Source organism: Sceloporus occidentalis, unplaced genomic scaffold, assembly GCF_023333645.1.
Source record: "Sceloporus occidentalis isolate IW3139 unplaced genomic scaffold, rSceOcc1.0.p SCAF_82, whole genome shotgun sequence".
NCBI classification, from domain to species: domain Eukaryota; kingdom Metazoa; phylum Chordata; class Lepidosauria; order Squamata; family Phrynosomatidae; genus Sceloporus; species Sceloporus occidentalis.
Genome location: NW_028317062.1, coordinates 2,530,375 through 2,552,572, shown reverse-complemented (window position 1 = coordinate 2,552,572; position 22,198 = coordinate 2,530,375). Strand labels below are relative to the sequence as shown.

General features: G+C 36.9%; 1 protein-coding gene across 17 annotated transcripts in view; it reads left to right on the top strand.

Moving 5' to 3' along the window:
* LOC149285256 (sodium channel protein type 8 subunit alpha-like) overlaps positions 1-16,754 on the top strand; it is a 45,553-nt gene extending 28,799 nt beyond the window's left edge. For 15 of the 17 annotated variants that reach the window (XM_089495567.1, XM_089495564.1, XM_089495571.1 and 12 more), the window contains exons 16-26: positions 374-838; positions 1,753-1,870; positions 2,132-2,286; positions 2,638-2,811; positions 4,815-4,937; positions 9,541-9,825; positions 11,179-11,232; positions 11,827-11,964; positions 13,234-13,338; positions 15,258-15,528; positions 15,607-16,754. In XM_089495567.1, the coding sequence (XP_089351693.1) occupies positions 374-838; positions 1,753-1,870; positions 2,132-2,286; positions 2,638-2,811; positions 4,815-4,937; positions 9,541-9,825; positions 11,179-11,232; positions 11,827-11,964; positions 13,234-13,338; positions 15,258-15,528; positions 15,607-16,754 (3,036 nt within the window). The remainder of the gene's footprint in view (positions 1-373; positions 839-1,752; positions 1,871-2,131; positions 2,287-2,637; positions 2,812-4,814; positions 4,938-9,540; positions 9,826-11,178; positions 11,233-11,826; positions 11,965-13,233; positions 13,339-15,257; positions 15,529-15,606) is intronic. The other 2 variants (XM_089495569.1, XM_089495570.1) reach the window with 1 other exon arrangement.
* Positions 16,755-22,198: the final 5,444 nt, after the last annotated feature.

The following is a 22,198-nucleotide window of genomic DNA, read 5'->3' as shown; positions in this document are numbered from 1 at the left end:
CCTAAAATAACCACTTCTATAAAATGTTTCATGGGAAGTTCTACCATCAAATAATAAAGTTAATAAATTACAGTCATAATACTCTATGATGGTATTCAAGTATTACAAAAATAGAGGAGTACAACTTTTTACAAAGTACTTCCTGAAGTTACACTCGGTGCAGTGTTCACCTTGAATGTTGCCCTAGACCTGACCCATATTTAAATGCTCACAGCACCTTTTACTACCTTCTATGGAGGCTGTGTTGACCACAGTCCTGCATAGTGTAAATTGACCCTTTGGAGAGATCAGAGATCTTCATTGTAACCAGCCCATCGAGCAGTGGGAAAAATGTCACTTATACTGATTCTTATTTACTACCTCCCTTAATCAGGTACTGAATTTGTTCCTTGCTTTGCTACTGAGCTCCTTCAGTGCTGACAATTTGGCTGCCTCTGATGATGATGGGGAAATGAACAACCTCCAAATATCGGTCATCCGCATCAAAAAAGGAATAGCTTGGATTAAACTCAAAGTACATGACTTTGTGCAGAAGCATTTCAAAAATAGGGATTCAGATGAGGTCAAGCCACTGGATGATGCATATGAAAAGAAAATAAACTGCTTAGTAAATCACACTGGTGCAGACATCAACAGAGACATGGATTACCAGAAAAATGGGAATGGCACCACCAGCGGTATTGGAAGTAGTGTGGAAAAATATATAATAGATGAAGACCACATGTCTTTTATAAATAACCCAAACCTTACAGTCAAAGTGCCCATTGCAGTGGGAGAGTCAGACTTTGAAAATCTCAACACAGAAGATTTTAGCAGCGATGATGATGGCAGTAAAGATGTAAGTTCTTGGCTTCTACAACTACTAAATGACTATGCACCTTTGTGTTTCTGTTAAAGCTGGGTCTGTTGTCTTACTGGAAGCCTGCAAATTTCAATGATGTCCCTTTTGACAAACTGTAAGGCCCCAAGTGGTATCTGATCAAGATTAAACATTGACACGTTTGGGTTCCGTTCAGCATTAAAGGATTGAAAAGGCTGATATTTGGTGCAGTTTTTAAAACAATGCCTACTCTGCCTTGCTTGTAGTATTAGATATGTCATATCTGTCACGTCATGTAATTTAACTATGACATGTCTATGGGCTGTTGGGGTGCAGTGTTGATCTTGCACACTATGCAGGCCATCTAAAGAAGAGTGCGCTTAGATAATTTTGATTATGAATCAGTAAGGAGCTGTATGTTGGATGTACCTCTATGTACCTCTCAGGGCCAACCATCTCTGGTATCTCCTGTATGATGCTATTGAGTTTCTGGTCCCTTATCTCTATTCACTTCCAGATACAGAATAATCTGTGTAATTCAATTTCTGTTGTTTGACACATGGCCTCTTCCAAGTTGTAAGAAGACCACAGATTTAATACAGGTCAAGCATTTGTAAAGGATAGATCTACATCTATACATCTAGGGATACTTTATGTTTCATCCCCCTTCATGGAACAGCTGTCATCTTAGCAGGAATCAGGCTGATGTTATAATATAAAGGGAATTCTTCATCGTAAAAGCCCTTCCACTGTTGAAAGTTACCACAGCAGATATGTCTTCAAAACAGATGCCCTGGTGAAATTTTGACTTTGTGAACTTCTCTGAGGGTTTTCTGGGGTATGGTTTTAGGATAATTATCTTGGGGGGCTAGATGTCCAATATATGTCTACTGTATTGCATATGCATTTTCTAATGATGATGTTTGTTTCAGAAACTTGATGATACCAGTTCTTCAGAAGGGAGTACAATTGACATTAAGCCAGAAGAAGAGGAGGTGCCTGTTGAACAGCCAGAGGAGTACCTAGATCCCGATAATTGTTTTACAGAGGGTGAATACTCGTATAAAACTCAAAGATCTTATTGCAGTAGTAGACCCGTTTATTTTATTTTAGAATCGGGTTGTCATATAAAGTGTTTCATTTTGTTGCGATGCATCAATCTTCCGTGTACTATAAACAATATTCAGAATGCCTGAAGCACCTATTTAATATACACTATATCATTTATAGCTTACTTTACAAGTGTAACATGCTTTGACCATTCAGAAAACCTAACACTACCGCTCTTTAAGAACATGTGTTTTGTTAAAGGGTGTGTGGCACGTTTCAAGATTTGTGACGTCAGCATAGAAGATGGTTTGGGAAAGACTTGGTGGACCTTGCGTAAAACATGTTTTCTCATAGTGGAACACAACTGGTTTGAAACATTTATCATCTTCATGATCTTGTTAAGCAGTGGCGCACTGGTAAGTTCTATTTGAAAACGGGAATTTATAGAGCGATAACATAAAAATTATGTAAAGATTAACTCATTACCATATTACCAATTCCACTGTTTAGTATGGACCTATATATTGTTTGTTTTCCTTTTGCTTTCCTTTTTTTTTTTTTTTACCAAACTCATTAGTTGTATTTTAATGCATGTTGCTTTAATACACTTTGATTGGTTGGTTTGAATTTCTACACCCTGAGGAAGAGTGTCTTTTTTGGGCAGCTGCGGTCTTATTTGGGAAGTATTATTTGCATTTACTATTTTTATTTTAGCACATAGCACGTGATTTTAGGTTATCTCACGGTCTTTTAATACACTTTGGCAGGCTTTTGAAGATGTTTACATCGAACAAAGGAAAGTCATAAGAACCGTACTTGAGTATGCAGATAAAGTTTTCACTTACATCTTCATCTTGGAAATGTTGCTGAAGTGGCTGGCTTATGGATTTGTGAAATTCTTCACTAATGCCTGGTGCTGGCTTGATTTCCTCATTGTTGATGTATGTATTATTTCTTTGTTTTCAATTTTGATTTGTGTAGCCATCTAAAATTAGAATACTTTTGGTGCCTAATAATTATGTCACGTGACAAAAAAGCTATAGTTAAACAGTTCCTGAGAAAACATGAATGGGGTCTAATTTATATTGGGGTCTTATTTATATCTGGGTACTCAAAAGTAAAATGGATAATATGTTATATGATGTCACTGAAATCACGATGGGTGGAATATCAATTACAAAAGTAACAGTCTTCAAAAGCATATCATGAATTAAATACTTTTCAGTTTCCTAAACAAAGCTCAAGAGTAGATTGGGCATCACTAAATTGCAGCATTATTCTGACCCCAAACCACCCTATATAAACATATTCTCAGATTATATGCCAGTAGTAATACATAACTGTTTTGTTCACATTTGGATTTCAGGTCCCTGAAGCAGATAAAAACACTTGGCAAATATTAATTTGTGAAATGGTTTGGGTGACATTTAAACGTTTGCACGTCTTGATAAGTCATTTGTTTAGTTTTTCTCCTTAATGGCTGATTTTGAAATGGAGAAGGAACCCCGGATGCTTCTTCGTACTTCCATATAATATAGGTGTTTTTTTATATATTCTAAAGACCTCCTTCCCTTGATCTCGCTGCTATTTGTTTCTATCACTATATAATGTGCTTACACTGATTCTGACTTATATTTGGCTCCATATAAGGAAGGAATGTTCTAGTAGTGGGGATCACAAACACCCCCCTAAATTCAGCTTGCCACATCTCATGACGAACCTGAAATTTGCTGCGCCAAAATGTCGGATAGAATAGAAATCATGGTAACAGTCGGAAATAGCTATTTTCCAATTTGAAGCAAGGTAATACCAGCTGACTACGAACAGAATTGTTGTTGCTACGTTGTGGTTCATATCATATTTGCATTACATATAACAATTCACAATCATGTCCCTTTTTTGGGACAATCCGAACAATGAGATCAGGAATACAACCATATACTATCCATATACATTTTACAATTAGGGCTAACACTGACATTAAGCTATTTATACTACCACTTAAAATACCTTATATATTTAGCTAAAATGCAATAATGTCATAATTATTTTTACCTAAGAGGGCTATAAAATTTAATTCAATTCCCTTCCAAAAAGACCCTATATATGTCATACAGGAGAAGATAATTGAGTGTTGTGTTTCAGAGGACTACATGCTTACTCTATTGCTTCCAAGCAGGTGTTGGTCTCTGGCGATTGTACCAATGGTGTAAAGGTCAATACAGTTAAAGGTGAAATTACTCAAATCAGTATATATATATATATATATATATATATATATATAAAATAATACACACCAAAGTGCAATGCTAGCTCTGAAATAATTCCTGATGTGTTATAAAGTATTTTCTTTATAGATCATTGTGATTATGAACATAGCTCAAAAGAGGAGGCAATTATGGCAAATCTAGCAGCTCTGTTTCTTTGCTTGGTGTTTTTTTTTGTTAATGTTTTATGCATCTTCTTGATTCATGTACAATTCTCACTTTGCACTTTTGGGGTGTACATTGTTAGACTCGATACACTCCTATAAAACCAGCAATTTGTCTTTTTTATATGTTTTTGTTGTATTTAAATTCCAAAGGAATTAATTGAAAGAAGCATGTCCTGTATATGTTTATCTGTATTCTTTCTCACAGGTATTTTGTCTGGCTTTATTTAACCGGAGCATCTTTAATCAACAGACAGTGAAGGGCCAGGGTAAGAACTTTGTCAGCTCCGTCTTGAACAGACCTCGCTATCTGTCTTGTGTGGTTTCAGTTTTGCAGTCATAAAATTTTCCCTCTTGTTCTAATGCCTTTCTCAACCACGTTTCCTTCCAGGTCGATGCTGTCAAGTGACTTAGGCAGCTGGGGTTCCTTCTTTCGATGTAATATGTGCAACCAGTGTTAGGCTTTGATTCTAACAGTCTGGAACCTCTCTTTGCTTTTCTGTTTCTGTGTAGGTCTCTTTAGTAAGCCTTGTAGCTAATGCCCTGGGCTACTCGGAACTAGGTGCCATTAAGTCCCTTAGGACCTTAAGAGCTTTGAGACCCCTAAGAGCCTTGTCACGATTTGAAGGGATGAGGGTAAGATGCCGAAAGCAGCTGATCCTTCTGCATGCACTTGGAGCGATTTAAAGCATGCTAGAACTGATCAAACTGGATCAAAAATAAAATTCATGATGCAGCTGCTGACTTCCTTTTCCCTGCACCCTCTCCTGAAAACATGGGAGATGCATTCAGCTGCTTCATCACATTAATACTGGCCCTAATCTACATATCATTTGTAGTACATCGTAACATTGGCTGCTCTCATTTGGCCTGGCTTGCCTCCAGCACCCAGAGGGTCTCCCCTGCTATACTTCCATAGGGAGAATCACCAGGTGCAAAAAAGAGGAATTCGAACCCCATGCAAGTTTGAATTTCATAATTGCTGTGTTTAGTATGGGTTAACTGGGAGTTATACCAACCAGATATTCTCTTTAAGCTATTGGTGGTGTTGTGTCAAAGGCAAACTGTTATTCTCTAATCATCAATGAAAGCGGCCTCTCATATTTGGTTTAATTCATCTTCTTGCACCTTGTTGTTCTCAGTCCAGTCTTCTAGAGACTGGAAGGCTTGTCTGACAGCGAAGCTTTCACTTTCTCCCACTACGCTTTATGGTCCCCTGTCCTGTCACTGCGGCTGTAGGAAAACGTCTTCTAATGCTTCCTCACGTTCTACTTAGTTTGCCAGGTAGCAAGTTACACTTGGTTCTACAACCATCGAAGGATTTGGAATTTAGCCCACACTATCGTGTGCCAAATAATTAACATAAATACACTTTTGTGTTGGCCAAATGAAATATGTTTCTATGAGAATTATCATGTGATCCTGGTAGCATTTCATGTGAATTACTTAATTACACTCTTATATCAAAATATAACTGTTCCATGTTAGGTATATTATGTTTGGGTAGGAAACCCGTTTCCCAACATCTTCCTTGAGTTAACATGATAGCAGCAACTTTTCTGTTTAAAGATCTACAGAGTTTTTTAATTTGAAAAACTTTGTGTTAATCAGCGGTACCCAACTAATAACCACAGAGATCTCACCTGTGCTAAAGCATTACTGTTACGTGTAGGTTTGAATTAACATGCATGCATCAGAGTTGAAGAAACGCCTTTAGAAAAAGTATACCAGCTTGAGAAATGCTTCCTGATTTTCTGGCCATTCTCTTTTGCCACATTCAGTTTTTTTGTGCAAAAACACAGCTGTCGAGGTTATAATTATACCGATTTCAATGTGAATACACATTACATTTCTAATCAGTAGCCATCCTTTATATATGTATATGTTTTTCTTGTCCCTAACATAATTTTTTAGCTATGACAAAAAGGACAGAGTAGAGTAAAACCCTATTATCCAGGGAGCGACTTATGATCACGAGGCGGCCCTGGCTCTTTAAAGCCAAGGGCCACCTGATGACATTTGATTAGAACTATGATTAAGTATTCCCGGTACAGATTGTAATGGAATGAGGCATGCATGCACTATATTAACTGCCAATGCACATACATAAAAGCCATGTTCCCTTTCTTTTGGCGGGGGGAAACGACGACACAGTGTTAACTTTGAGGAAAATGTCCCATGGTTTGGAGGACATTTTTTATTCCTGTTTGATGAACTCAGAAATAGAGGACATTATTATTGTCCTTTATGGTAATTGGCAGTAATTTTTATCCGGTAAGTGTGAAAATAGTTTGTTTAATGAACAAAGCACCAACGTGTAGACAGTTCAATCAGTTTAAATGCAGAGTGGAATAATTTTGCCAATTTTTGCTTGCAATATAAATATCAGTAATTAAGCTCATCATGTTAAAATATTGACTTCCTGGCTTTATATTGCACACTGACTTTCACGTAAATTGAAAAGAGAGAGCTAAGAGGTAGCCTCCAAGTTGGTATTGAGATATATATATATATATATTTATATTTATTTATATATATAATCACACCAGATTCTGAAAGGTTGGCTGAGAATATTGTGAATGGTTGTTCAGAGATGCATGTTAGCTAACACTGTGGTGAAATATCAAGCATTCATTTTCATGAAGTAATTTTTTTAGAAAATGATGCATATCTTTGCTAAAGGGCCAGCACTTTGGTCCTATCATGGATATTTAAAGAGACCCAGACAAAGTCCATTTCTATAGTGTGATGAGTGATGGTAGAGAGTGAGACGGCGTCTGTCCTGCCGTGAAGAAGCTTGTTTTTGTTGTCCCAATCAGTAAGCGTGGAAGCTGCAAGAAGAAAGCAGTGCTCCGAGTTACACGACCTACAGCGACAGGAGCAGAGATACTCTGCAGGTTGGAGCCTGGTGTGTATGGAAGTCCATTATGGGGGGATGTCTCTGTTTGAATGAGAAGGGTGTTTTGCAATTTTAACCATGTTTGTCATTTTTATTGGTGCAGTACACTTGCATCTGTTTTTTCTGTACTTTAATCATTTTTATATGTGTTCCTTTTTTTTTTTTTACACTTTTTTTGACTAGAGATCCATTTGAGCTGTTTATAAACCCAAGGATTCTCTTTTGTAACCATATGGTATCATCAGTGATGTCATGGTGGGATCACTGGGATGTGTCTATTTTTAATAATGCTTTTTTAATAATAAAAAAGTGGCGATGACCCCAGTAGGGTATTATTTCCAATGATAAGTGCTTCTGCAGAGTATTCACACTGCCAGCTTTTGACATAGAACATAATAGTATATCCTAACGTTATGAATGGGTTAAATGGCTGTATAGCTGTATGTATGGCTCCATATACAGTATATTATACCTTTGCGTATCTATGAATAGTAGTGTAGCAGCACAATAATGTCTGCTTCCATGACATATGTAAAGAAGTCTTCTAATATGATCTTATTGGATGGATACTTGAACATATTAGCTGTTATAACCAAAGCTTTCGTATGTTACACAAATAAACCTTAGAAGATCAGTCCATAATTTCTTTGCATTAAAGGTTTTTAAGAAGCGTTTTTGTGTGTACCTCTCTGTGACATGTTTATTGGGCTTCCTCCAAAAAAATATAAAAGTGACTAAAGTTTGCAACTTTTCTAAGGCTGCATTATCTGCAAAAGTAATAAAATCAGCAGAGTAGGCAGAACAACACATTTAAATGTAAATTCAGGGGACGAAACTGACGGGGTGACTTTCCAGTCCCCCCAAAAAAGGAAAGGAAATGCAATTATAGCAGAGAAGTGTCTGCTAATTTGCATGCATTGTAGTGCGTGTGAATATGAATGTATGTGTACTTTATACATTTCATTATTTTGGCCCACCTGATATTGATCTGCCCCACCTAATTCGACATAAAAACTTTAACATTAAACGATTAGATTGCGCTTATTCCACTCCGCTTTTAAGTGTTTTTGAGGTGAGTAACAAGGATTAAAACAATAAGTATTTTCATGGGATTTAACAATTCAGAGTCGGAGGCATGTATGTTGCATCACCTGTCTAAAAGGCCGCTGCAACGATTCAGTTTGTTAAAGCACGGATTAAAACCCATCGGCTTTTACACTGCTTCGCTTTGAGCGCTAGGTGAGGGAATATGGCTTTTTATTTAGTTTCTCTGAATCTGAGCATTTCTGCATGCTCATCTTTTTGCCTGGGACATAAATGTATCGCATAGTTTATTGACACTAACTCACGTAAAATCCTTACGACTGTTTAGCCAGTAACTAAAGGCCACTCGCTGATATGGATCTGACACACTGGTCAGAAAGTATTCTGTTTCAATGAGCAATGCTGTAACTTGTTAAGGTGCCAGTACCAATGCGTTACTTACCTACCTGCCATGTATCTTCTCACCCTTGCAGGTTCTGCCCATGTCTCCAACGCGCTGTCAAACATAAGATTGTTTCAAAAGCCTAGTAATCTGGAACTAAGCATGTTTCTTTGCGACACTAAGATTTTGCTAGTCACAAGAATCACCACAAAATTCTTGTTTTAGGTGCCTACTAGGAACATGAGTTTGATTACATTCTTTCTTAATATGACCTACCCTATGGTCGTTATTACCATTTATGCCCCACCTAAATGCATTAACTTTAGATTAGGGGCATATCCACTGCCACGTGTTTATTAAACGTTGTTGCCTCTTCCTGATGAAGGGTAAGGATCATTTATGTTCCTTCTACAACCCAACCTGTGTAGGAGAAGATGAGAATGTTTGCCTGCTTTGTTTTATTAGTATTATTAATCATGTGATTCATACATTTTTAAAATAAGTAACCATGTATTATCCCTCTTAGCAGTTTTTAGTAAGAGTACATTTCCAGTCACGTGGGAGTAATATTTCTCATGAAACAGTGTATATTAAGTGTTCTTTTCTTTAGTGGAAGCCTTCTTCATGGTGGTGTTTATACATAATACATCTAAAACCATTTTGGCAAGAATGTAATCCAACACATTTAATAAATTCCTCACCAGAAAAATAAAATTGGGAAAAGAAAAATATTTTTACATTAATTTAGTATTAAATCCTTATGGATTAAGTACTGAGAGATCTCTATGGTATTCTGCAGTTCACGTATTATTTTTTATTGACCATTGCATACCTGTTAGTGGCCTTTAGCTTTAATCATTCCCTCTGTGCTGTCTAGATTTACGAGTTTACTGTGTGTTTTCTCCTTCATGCAGGTTGTAGTCAATGCTCTGGTTGGTGCAATCCCATCCATTATGAATGTGTTGCTGGTCTGCCTTATATTTTGGCTGATTTTCAGCATCATGGGTGTCAATCTGTTTGCTGGCAAATACTACTATTGCTTTAATGAAACGGCTGAAGAGAGATTTCTAACAGAGGACGTGGACAATATGACCATGTGCTTCAAACTGATTAACCAAAACTTCACCGAGGTCAGATGGAAAAATGTGAAAATCAACTTTGACAATGTTGGAGCTGGATATCTTGCACTGCTTCAAATTGTAAGATATTTATATATATACCCTTATTAGTATGTTTGCGTTTTTATAATGTGTCCCTCTTTAAGTGGTAGAAACAGAGTTTGATGACAAGAACCATTTAGCACATTATATCATGCTGTAAAAACCTCAAACCTTATTTGTCTCTTGTCCTATGCCTTTCCCATGCATATTTACATTCTAGTTTTAGACTATGACCTATAGTCCAAACAGTTCTCCTTTTTTTTTAAATATACTTCCATTATGTAGTTGTATGAAATACCAAGGCCTCTGTTGTGACACACGGCCAGTTTGCTGACTGACCTTTTTTATTTTTTAAATCTGTCCAAAAATAAAGGAAGTGCGAGGTCGGTTCCTACAGACCTCTGTTTCTTTGTAAAGCATGCTGGCAGTCAGCCCTGAAGCCGCGTGCGATAGTAAAAATAGCAGCAACTGCGAGGAAACAGAAGGACATCTTAGATGGTGATTGGGCAACTTTCAAAAGTTTGTACCACAGTCACTTTTTATACACGACCCTCTGTCATAAATTGGGATCATGAAGACACCAGGCAAATTACTAGTGTGGGATTTTTAGGACTTTGGAGACAGCTGGTGCCTGCTTCACAGCCAAGGATCAGAATACTAGTTGGGTAGGGAGAACATGGAGTCAGACTAACCAGGACCCAGGACTCCCAAGTATTGGGAACCATCCAGGATTCAAATTTAGCCAGAAGGCCAAAGTCAGAAACTGGATAGTTGGTGCAGAAACTCAGGCACACAGAAGCTTAGCATACCAGGAAGGACATGGATACCTAAGGGGCACATAAATTACGAAAGAGGGATCACAAGATGACTCACAGGATTATGGCTGCCAGCTTTTTTAGTCCAGCAAAGAAGCCTGAACTCTAATAGTGCAGGAAAGGCTCAACCAGGCTGAGAGCCAAAGGTAATGAAGCTAGCACATGAACCAAAATGGACTAGAGTTCATCCTGACACCCGCAGACGCAAGTGATATAGGAGAGGAAGGAAGTAATGCAAAAATTCCAGAAAGTAGATCTAAGCTTGTTTGAGCAGGACCCTCACCACTTTTAGTTTTTGGAAGTTCAAATCATTATGTAATGCTTTACTTGTCATGTCCTGTTTACCGATTGTACAGCACTGTGGAACATAATGGCACTATACATTTCTCTTCCCTCCTTCACATATTTAAATGTTTTATCACATCTCCTCTTTCTCTTCTTTTCTTCAAGAAATACATACTGAATTCTCTTTCGTGGTAATTTTTATCCTGCAAATCATTCACCGTTTTCTCCCTCTAGGAGATGTTTTATTTTGTTTTTAACATTTTTGTTTTATATCTGCTGTGGTATATTTTAGGCTACATTTAAGGGCTGGATGGATATCATGTATGCAGCAGTGGATTCCAGAAAGGTGAAGTAAAAGTTGTATACCATACACAACAGCAGCTTGTATAGGCCTAGGTATACAGGCACCCTAGAACATCAATTGTGTGAAATTTAGAGATGGATAACATATAAAGTTCATCATATTGCTTGATTTATCAGTGTCAACACTGTATATGGTGTCCAACTGCATTTTGCTGAAAATTGAATCTTGCAGCTTTTTCCAATGCTATATCTCCATTGAATGTTTTATAGTATGGTACAGAAACATACTGTACATAGGTATTGATTCCAACGATAAACATGGGGTACTGTTGTACCATTTTATTCAGTCTGCATGTCCTCTTGGCAAAAGCCTCTTCTAGTTCATAACATAGCTTTGTCAAGGATACACAATTTATGTACATGGTAGCATTGCATGGCTTGGGTTTTGAAGAATAAATCCAAAGGGCTTAACGGCTACCCCAGACGCATTTAGTTTTTATAGTCCATTTGTGTGGCATACTACTGCAACACATAATGCATATCCTAATATACAAACAATATTTGTCAGGCTGCACTTTGCATATGATTTAGTAATTCTTAAGATATATATTATTAACCTTGAATTTCAAAACTACAGGTCGACAAGCAGCCAAAATATGAAGACAACATCTATATGTACATTTATTTTGTAATTTTCATCATATTTGGCTCTTTCTTCACTCTCAACCTGTTTATTGGCGTCATCATTGATAATTTCAATCAACAAAAGAAAAAGATAAGTATATGTGTATATGTATACACTGTATGTGTCTTTCAGTGCATATCTTTTATTAACTTACATTGATAGAGATATGTGTAGCCAACCTAGAAGAGGTGGTTAGGTGCGATGTTGGTACATAATGTATGGAGAATTAAGTTGCTAAATATTGTTGGGGAAACAAAAGTGAACAGTTTTAATTAATGAGACATGTAGGTGTGTGTTAAATTCTGCAAACCACACTGAGCAGTTTTTGATATACGCCATCAATAGAAAAAGGTGCATAATTAACAAACAAAAACACCTTAGGCACACCTGAGTAATACCTAAATCCTGGACTGTTAGGTGTGCCTTGAGGAGAGGGTTGGAGGAGGACTGCTTTAGACAATGTCGTGGTCATTTATTAATGGACAGACATTTACAGAAGTGCAGCCACATGAGAGTGACAGACGCAAACATGTATTCAGAGACATCATACACTAACGCACACACGCATATATTGATTTCTACACCTGCCAGCACAGATCATCTCTGCTCATTTGAGTGCTGGTTTCTGAATGGGAGATCCTGTCACAGTAACTCTGAGCCTTGAATTTCCCTTACAAACAGAGAGCCATGGAGCTTCCACTCCACTTTAGCGACTATAAAGGAGCTTCTTTCTGACTGATCTTGTCACATGATAGAAAATTAGAAGTTACCACTGGCATCACAGATTATACTCCAGGAATGGAGTCTGTGTCTCTGCAAATAACCTGCTCATCAGAGGGACCCCATACACCCCATCTGAGTATGAGACCTTTGCCACCAAGGGCCCTTCGCCAAACTTCCCATTTGCCTCATTGATAACCTGCCTCAGTTAATCACAGGGCTTGTCCTCTAGCCCAGTGATCCTCAACCCTCTCTTTAAGGCACACCCAACAGTCCAAGATTTAGGTATTACTCAGGTGTGTTTAAGTTGTTTTTGTTTGTTAATTATGCAACACCTTCGACACACCTGAGTAATACCTTAATCCTGGACTGTGCTTTGAGGAGAGGGTTGAGGAGAACTGCTCTAGGCCTTGGGAATAAGAGCTTCTAGAACATCCTGTGAGTTCTGGGTTTGGTGTTTGATGCCACCCACTCCCTGCTTCTTGAGACTGGTTGGGGGTCCGACCTGCCCCTGTCAAGACTCACCCGCCTTCCCAAAATAAGGCACAGGAAGGGGAGCACTGTGGAATAATATATTAATATAAAATGTGTCTTTTGGGGACTGATTGTAATATTAATTTTTTTTTTCCCCCCCTATACTTTGGAGGACAAGACATCTTCATGACAGAGGAACAAAAAAAATACTATAATGCCATGAAGAAATTAGGATCAAAGAAACCACAAAAACCTATCCCCAGGCCTTTGGTAAGTAATGTGTTAAAAATGCTATCTCTTTGAACTAAATCTTCTTATTCTTTCAAAATATACTGTAGCTTAGATGGGTCTGCCTTGCTGTCTATAGAGAATTTGCCTATGGATGCTAATTAAAATAAGGAGAAAACACATCTTTGAGGTTTAAATCCAGGAACTTTAATTAGTGCCGAACAAGTGCAAATTATTGTGCTGCCTCACTGACTTTAGTTTGCAGACTCATTTGGCCTAGTGTAGATCCTATATCTGAAACCTCGCACATCAGTGTGTTCATCTACTAACACCACGCGCGGTATAAGTTGTGAGGGTAAAGGTGACGGAAAACCCCTCTACTTAAAATGAATAGGGTAGCAGAGGCATTATTAAACACACGGAACGAAACGGTGATCTGGCTTCCACACCTCTGTCCTGGGATTTGTTTAAAGGCGGTCTAGTACAGCGAACGTTTTCTTCAAAGAGTGCATATATAAAGTGTATGTAGAGGAAAATTGCTGTTAACCTTATTTGCATATGCCTACCCAGAATCCCTTACAGAGGCGGTAACACTACAATTTTAGGATTCCTGGGTGGTCTGTAGATTAGTGTGTAATCGGCCTCTGCTAGAACAGAAGTCCCTTGATGGGTCCCGTAAAACATTACATTGTATTTCTATATGGTAATGTAACATTGAAGAAATACATTGTGTTCTTTGTTATTGTTGCGTTAAACATATCTGTAATTCATCATTGTATGAGATGATGTGATATATTAGGCCAACCTCCGCTGTAAAAATGCTCATGCTGGTTGTTTGCAGAACATTTTAAGTTAAATTAACTTATTCCCCTAATTGTTTTATGCACCATCATTCTGATGTTTACATAGATGCAGTAAAAAGGGCCTGCCTGTTGTTTTTCTAGTAACCAGCTAAAGTGAAAAGCTGTATGCGCGAATCACCTTGATTTACAAATGAGAACTATGAAACACTGGCAATAAATAAGGCAAAATTGGTCCTGGCTCTTTAATGCAAGTGGCCGATAAATGAATTGGATGCCTCCTGGATATGCATGCAGGGAAATGAATGGGTATCAGAGCTGGGCATCAACCCACCAGACATTTGCCCTTGGCCTGTCCGAGCCTGCTGGCATCTTATGAAGTAGTGACAATAAAAATAGTTTAATCTAGAAAATGAAAGAATATGTGAGAAAAACATAAATTTTACATAAAGAACTAAAAACATACTCTTGCCTAGAAGCATAGAATTATACAGGACATAAGAATGACTCGGCCCAACCAGTCTGCCTGTGTGTTCAAGCTGTAAAAGAACTTGGTCATTGGTTTCATCTTCGATTCAGGATGGCTTTATGCCTATCGAATATACGTTTAAATTCCCTTACTGTATTATCAGCTACCTTTTCTCTTTGTAGGTTATTCCATGTATAAACCACCATCTCAGCAAATTAAAACTTAGTTCTATTTGGGCATCTGGCTCTCTACTTTTTGATAACTAAGCAAAAATAAATATAATTATAAAACTTTTCATATATTTAAAACTGGATGTACAATCTGTCGTAACCATCAAAAGCAAAACTTCATTAAAAATCCAGCAGCGGGTAAACAGTCTTGGAATAGAGTCATCTAACAGTCTCTAAACTATAGTATAAGAGATGTTCCGGTTAACCCTATAGTGCCTACCTAAAACATTACTGGTTAGACCCTTACACTGTATATTACATTAACTATCGTGTGCTGATGTGCGATTACATTATTTGATCAAAAGAAAGAATTTAATTCGGCCTCCTTTCTAGTTTTAGACTGTCATGTTCTAACATTTTGCCTCTTTTAAAATAATATGTAGGTAAATGTTTCTGTCACCCCTTCCCCTCTTTCTCATCTCTCCACAAAGCTTAACAATGTGTTTTTTGTTTGTTTTTTAGAATAAATTCCAGGGAGCCATCTTTGATATCATCACACAACAAGCATTCGATATAATCATTATGATTCTTATTTGTCTCAACATGGTAACCATGATGGTAGAAACAGACGATCAGAGTGATTACGCTGAGAATGTTCTCTACTGGGTTAATTTGGTTTTTATTGTCTCTTTTACCACGGAGTGCATCTTGAAATTGTGTGCATTGAGACATTACTACTTTACCATCGGATGGAATATATTCGACTTTGTTGTTGTTATACTTTCTATTGTGGGTAAGTGCAATTAGAATTTTAGCTAGTCATGTATTACCTATTTGAAGAGTACTTACACTTTTTATTATTTTTTCTCAGGTATGTTCTTGGCAGATTTGATTACAAAGTACTTTGTGTCACCCACTCTCTTCAGAGTAATTCGTTTGGCCCGTATTGGCCGTATACTCCGATTAATTAAAGGAGCCAAAGGAATAAGAACCCTGCTTTTTGCCTTAATGATGTCATTGCCTGCCTTGTTTAATATCGGCCTTCTACTGTTTCTGGTTATGTTTATTTTCTCTATATTTGGGATGTCTAATTTTGCTTATGTCAAGAAGGAAGGAGGTATTGATGACATGTTCAACTTTGAAACCTTTGGCAATAGTATGATCTGCCTATTTCAGGTCACTACTTCTGCAGGTTGGGATGGACTCTTGTTACCAATTTTAAACAGACCACCGGATTGTGACCCTCATAAAGAAAATCCGGGTAGTCAGGTGAAAGGGGACTGTGGAAACCCTTCGGTTGGGATTTTTTTCTTTGTTAGCTACATCATCATTTCTTTCCTGATTGTTGTGAATATGTACATTGCTATCATTCTGGAAAACTTTAGTGTTGCAACCGAAGAGAGCGCTGATCCTTTAAGTGAGGATGATTTCGAAACATTTTATGAAATATGGGAGAAATTTGATCCCGATGCCACTCAGTTTATCCAGTTTAGCAAACTGCCAGATTTTGCAGATGCCTTGGAGCATCCTTTGCGTGTTTCCAAGCCCAACACTATTGAACTAATTGCCATGGATTTGCCTATGGTGAGTGGTGACAGAATTCACTGTCTCGATATACTCTTCGCTTTTACCAAGCGTGTACTTGGAGAAAGTGGAGAGCTCGATATGTTGCGACAGCAAATGGAAGAAAGATTTGTGGCCTCTAACCCTTCTAAAGTGTCTTATGAGCCAATTACTACCACGCTCAGGCACAAGCAAGAGGGTGTATCAGCTGTTGTAATCCAGCAAGCGTACAGACGCCACTTACTAAAACGTGGATTTGTTTGTAGAAAGCCTTCTTCAGTGAAAATGGAAAACGGAGGAACAAATATGGACAAGAAAGAAGGCACACCATCTACTGCATCTCTTCCATCGTATGACAGTGTAACTAAACCCGAGAAGGAAAAACAGGAAAGAATGCAGGAAGCAATTAGAGAGCGGGTGAAAAAACAAAAATCTGTCAGGGAATCTAAGTGTTGAAAAAAGTACACATTTCATATTTGCAAGCAAAAGATTGTTTACAAATTTAGTATAAATGCAGATCAGCTATGGAAACACGTACCTGAAGTCAAGTACCAAACAGTCTGCTTACAATGACGTTGTGACGTCCAAGGCAGTAATCTACCACCTAGTGGACTATAATGAGACCCTTCTACAAGGATTTTATATTGTAACAGGTGGATACTGCATGTTTCACATCAGTCAGTGCAACATAGGATACATAACCAGAGCTGCCACGATTAGTACTATTTGAGAGCAGCCAAATGGAGTTTATTTTTCTCAAATAACTAAAATCAAAAGAGCACCATTTAGGGGTTGGTTTGTCCATGAAAAACACTCTTTGCAATGTTACATTATTTAAGCAGTTACACAAGAATAAATAGAAAAAATGTGGCAAAAAATTAAAAAAACAAAAACAAATCAACAATCAAGCAAACAAAAGGCAAACATTTAGCCCATGTCATATATTTGTCACACTTACTTTGATATATCTGCATATTTTTACTATATGGGCATCATGTGGTTTGGGAGATGGGAGGCCAGGTTATAATTCGACTGAGAGGCAAATTCTCAGGCCGGCTCCAAAAAAAAAAAAAGAAAAAAAAAATCTAAATAAATTGTGCTTGTTCAATGCATAGAAATGACTTGCATGATAGCATGCTCTGATCAGGAATCATGCATGAAGACTCATAAAATGCATAACACCAGTGCTCTGTCTACTGTGGTGGGAAAGCCGTAAGTCTGAGGCAACCCACTGAATACTGAACACTGTATTTGGAGAAATTTTAATATATACCCTTCACAGTATTTACCAAATCTTCAAACTTTTACACATCATGTTTAGGGATTAATGCAGGCAGAAAGATGTGTGTACATTTAATAAAGTCATTTAAATACAGTCACTGTTGCACATATAACAAATGGTAAAAAAAAAAAAAAAAAGACTAATCGCTGCTGAGTTTCCTTTTATGGAATACAAAAAATATTAATGAAATCGCTTCTGATACTATGTCACTGTAAACCAAATCTTAGGGCTTATTAAATTCTGCTTTTGTATTTTGCAATATTTTTAGTCTGCATTTGACAGAGTGAATATATTTAGCTGAAAACTTAAAAAGCTGAACTAATCTAAAAAAGGAAAAAAAGTTTTTCATTGGCGCTGCATTTGGTTGTCTGCGGGCATGGGAGTCACTTTGTGTAGGCAGTTTTTGGATCCTGAAGGGGCATTCTGAGAAGCACCCCCCAACCCCCCCCCCCCCGTGGAAATTAGCAACTTGGCACTTTAATACACACATTTTTTATTTTTTTTTCTTCTTTTACCTCCATGTTCTTTTTTCCAAGCCGTAGCCTTCATTTTTTACTTCTTTTGGTTTATTCTCACAGCCTTTAGCGATCATCACAATGCATAAGGAATTGTACCACAGGTTAATTAAAATAATAATGATTGCATATTCTTTAACCAATCGACAACTGCTTCTTAATCTCATTGTAAGCGTTGAGCCTTTTTTTTTTTGGTTATTTAACATGAATCTTTAGAAGCTCAACATCTCAAAAGTATGAACAAAGAGTTTAGGTTTTGCATCTGTCTTTACATTAAAAATATAGACTTATTTGAAAGGTTTGATGAGAACATCTTGTTGGTGCTGCAAACAATTTCATGCAAAAAAAAAGCATGCCGTATTCTCCGTTTTAATAGTTGATGCTGCTAAATTGTTAAGGAATCATTTGGCGTTCGTGTGGTGTAAGAAGAAAGATGTTTTTTGTGTGGACCAAAGTATTGCCTGATATTTAATCAACACCAAGAATGCATACAATGGCTTGATGTGGAGTATTATCATTGGTGGTCCTACACGATGGATGTTGGGTTTGACTGTACATCACTTAAAAATCATACCTCTGTGCCAAGTGGAACAACGTAGACTATTATAAGACAATTGCAGTGACATCAGCGATGCTGAAACATTCATGCCTGAGGAGCAGTTTCTAACAATTTAGGTTTTGTTTTTTTTCTTTTCATTTAATGCTAAGGTAGGTTGTATTATATTAAATTCCATGCGTATGTACAGGCTCTGTTGTAAACAGCACAAAAGCTGAAAAGTGTGGTTCAACTTTTTAAAAGGATATTATAAATGCTGTAATATATTTTATTTTATTGACTTTTTTTGTAAATACAAAAAAATTACAAATTAAATAGAATGGCTTCTGGCGTATGCCATTTTCATCTTTTTATGTTTTATTTTTTTTTTACTTTTTAAAAGGCAACATGGTTTGGAGCAAATGTTCAGCCCCGAAACAAATTCTTGCTCCAGTGTGCAATAAATTCTAACCACTTCTATGCAACATTTGCCTAACTATTATATGCATATTAATTGTGTTTTCTGAAACTAAGACGTTGATCCACATGATGAATGCCTATTTGATGAGGCTGGTGATATTGCAAACTACTTGTTATGGCAATTCCAAGTATATGAATCTGATATTTCTTTTAATCCTTCCATAATCAGTCCATGCGTGGTTTATCCCAATAATTCTTACTTTTAAAAAAATAGTGACATCATCAGCAGGATAACTGAAGTAAACCAGTTCTCAGAAATGAATAACTTACATTTTTGTACTTCTTTATTTGGTTTAAGGGAAGGGTTGATGAAAAAATAAGCTTTGCTTAATAAAAACAAGCTCCAATGCACTTCAGTGCTTCTCTCAAATGTACTGTGCAAGCATAAAAGTGCTTACTGCAACCTGGAAAAGGTTTATCATGGAGGGAGCAAGTTAAAAAATAATGAAAAAAAATCTCTCTACCTCTTATATTACCAGCATGATTATGACATATTGTTCCCCCAAAAACGTGAACTTAAGACATCTGCATTTCCTTCTGGTGCACTAGTGGTTAACCCTTTCCTCACCAAGGCTTTTTGGTACCAGTTGTTCCGTATGTTTTTTTTTCCCCTCACCATATGTGGGTTTAATCAAGATTCCCCTTGTCATGTTTGATGTACCCACACAAATTAAACAATGTTTTTTTCCCCAGAAAAATAGGGCTTTCATTTGAAACCATAGAAACATGCAAAAGTAATAATTGTGCCATTGATTAAAAATGACCCAATTTATGTTGTTCATCTGATTAGACATACCCCATGTACATGTTTATAGGGCCACACCATCACACAGTACATCATAGGGTAGTATTTTTAATACTTGTCGCTTAAGGGATTCAGAGAACATGGCATGGGGGGGGTGTTATAATTTTTACATGAAGTGCTATGGCAATGGAATATAAGGGCTTTTTTATTATTTACTTTTTACACTGTTATCTGTAAATCGTGTTTAGGGAGCTTGTGTACATCTTATGTATGCCAATGATATCACAATGAGCTCACTATTTTATTTTAAATTTTTACTAATACGTCATTAAAAAATATGCTTTTTTCTTTCTTTCTTTCTTTATTTTTCACCTTTGTGGGAAGAGGGAGAAACATTGCGGTTTTTTTTTTGTTTTTTTTTCTCTTCGATCTCCCCTGCACTGATCGCACTGCAAGCAGGGCTGCATAGACTTGCACTGCTGATTGCATTACTTGCAATCAGCCAGCAGGGGGATCCCTGCAGGGTCTAGACAGACTTGCTGAGATTCTCTTTTCATCCAGTGGGTGCCTACAGGAGAGGAAGGCCCGATAGGCAATTCGTTATGTAACGGTGCTGAGTGCCGTTACACACGATTGGTCGGAAGGAAGCGAGCGATGCTTGTTTCTGCTGACGGTGGAGTCCAAGCTGTCAATAGGGTAATGAAGATGTTAAACAGCACAATGCTTAGTCTCATAAACATTTAGGAGTTTAGAAATCCTATCTTCAGATATAATGATAACTCCTTCCAATTTCAGTTGAAGCAGGTATTTATGAGCCTTTGGTCTACTACATCTTACTATATAGGCATTGGTCTATTGAAAGGAATCAAATAACTTTGAATAGGAACTTAGTAAAATGTTTTGTTTAGTTTCTGTTTGTTTCTTTTGATTTATGCATATCATACCAAACTGAAATAATAAATGGTTTTCAAACATGTTGAAAATAGCATTAGTTTTTTATCTTTATCAACTCAGCCAAGCATTTTTTCTGTTAAGGCATTTATATATTTTTTGGTTTATCTCTACTTTTTTTCTGTTCACTTTTTTTTTTTTGGCTGCTCTTGCTTCTTTCCTTAAATTCACACTCCTTTCATATGAAGTGTTTAGTCTGGGTTACAGAAGACTAGTAAATCTAGTGAAGATTGTGTATTAGCAAGATGCATGGTGGCTGATGCTGGCCATTCCAAAACTAAACTAAAAAAAAATTCATGACCTTAGTACAACAAGGCAAAATCAAAATTAAATAAACGTAAGCCTTTTTTATTGTAAAATAAATGGTTGTCTGCTGTTGTTTACTTGTACTGTAACCTTTTTTTAATAGTGAGCTCTCTAGTTATATGCTTTACGTCTACATAGATAAAAGACCATTATATCTGACTCGCCCCCAAAACAATAGTTTCACTTAAAACACATGTAAAGTTATATGTACATGGAACAGGTAAACTAAGCAATAATTATACTAAACAGTATTCAAAGGTGCAGTATTTAATGGTAAACTTAAAAGGGGTAGGATAAAAGCGCTAAAAGCAACAACAACAACAACAACAAAAAAAAAACAACACAATAGTGCAATATGTCTCAAAGCTTATTTTTGTTTGAAATAAAGGCCAAAAAGGGCTACTCACATTTGGTAGGGGCTTCTTCAGTTAGCCCCAAAGTATACGCTTGGGCGATATAATCCTCGCCTTAAAGATTTCTTTGGCAGCACTAGGTAATATGGGCTTCTTCAGTTAGCCCCAAGATGTGCATTTAGGTGATATAATCCTTGCCTTGGAATTTCTTTAGCCTCAGCCTTTGAAGCAGTCTGGAGTGTCCACAGTTCCTTTTTGGTGAGCAATGATAGAGTTGCTCACTCCTCAGCGCATAGGTGGTAAAATCCCCACCAAGGATATAGTTGTGGCTGACAAGATATTTTGTCTTATAAATTAAAAAAGGTCCAGGAGCAAGATAAAAAAGTTTTTAAAAAAACTTATTTATTTTAAACTTTTGGTAATAAAAAACAATAAGAACCAACAAAGGGTTAATATAAAATAATACACAAACTCGTTTCGCCTAGCACAGGCTTCCTCAGAGTGTATAGAAAAGCTCCTGATACATTGAATGTTTTTATGCAGTTTGAAATGTCTAAAATGGCGCCAAATGACGTCATCAACGTGTGGCTTATCACAATTTTTTTTTTTTTTTTTTTTTTAATAAAACAAGCATAATTGGAACATTACAGAAAGAGGTGCATATCAAAATCTATATTTAACCCTTCAGGGGTTAGGGTTTTTAAACAATATATCCAATACAATTCAGTCTTTC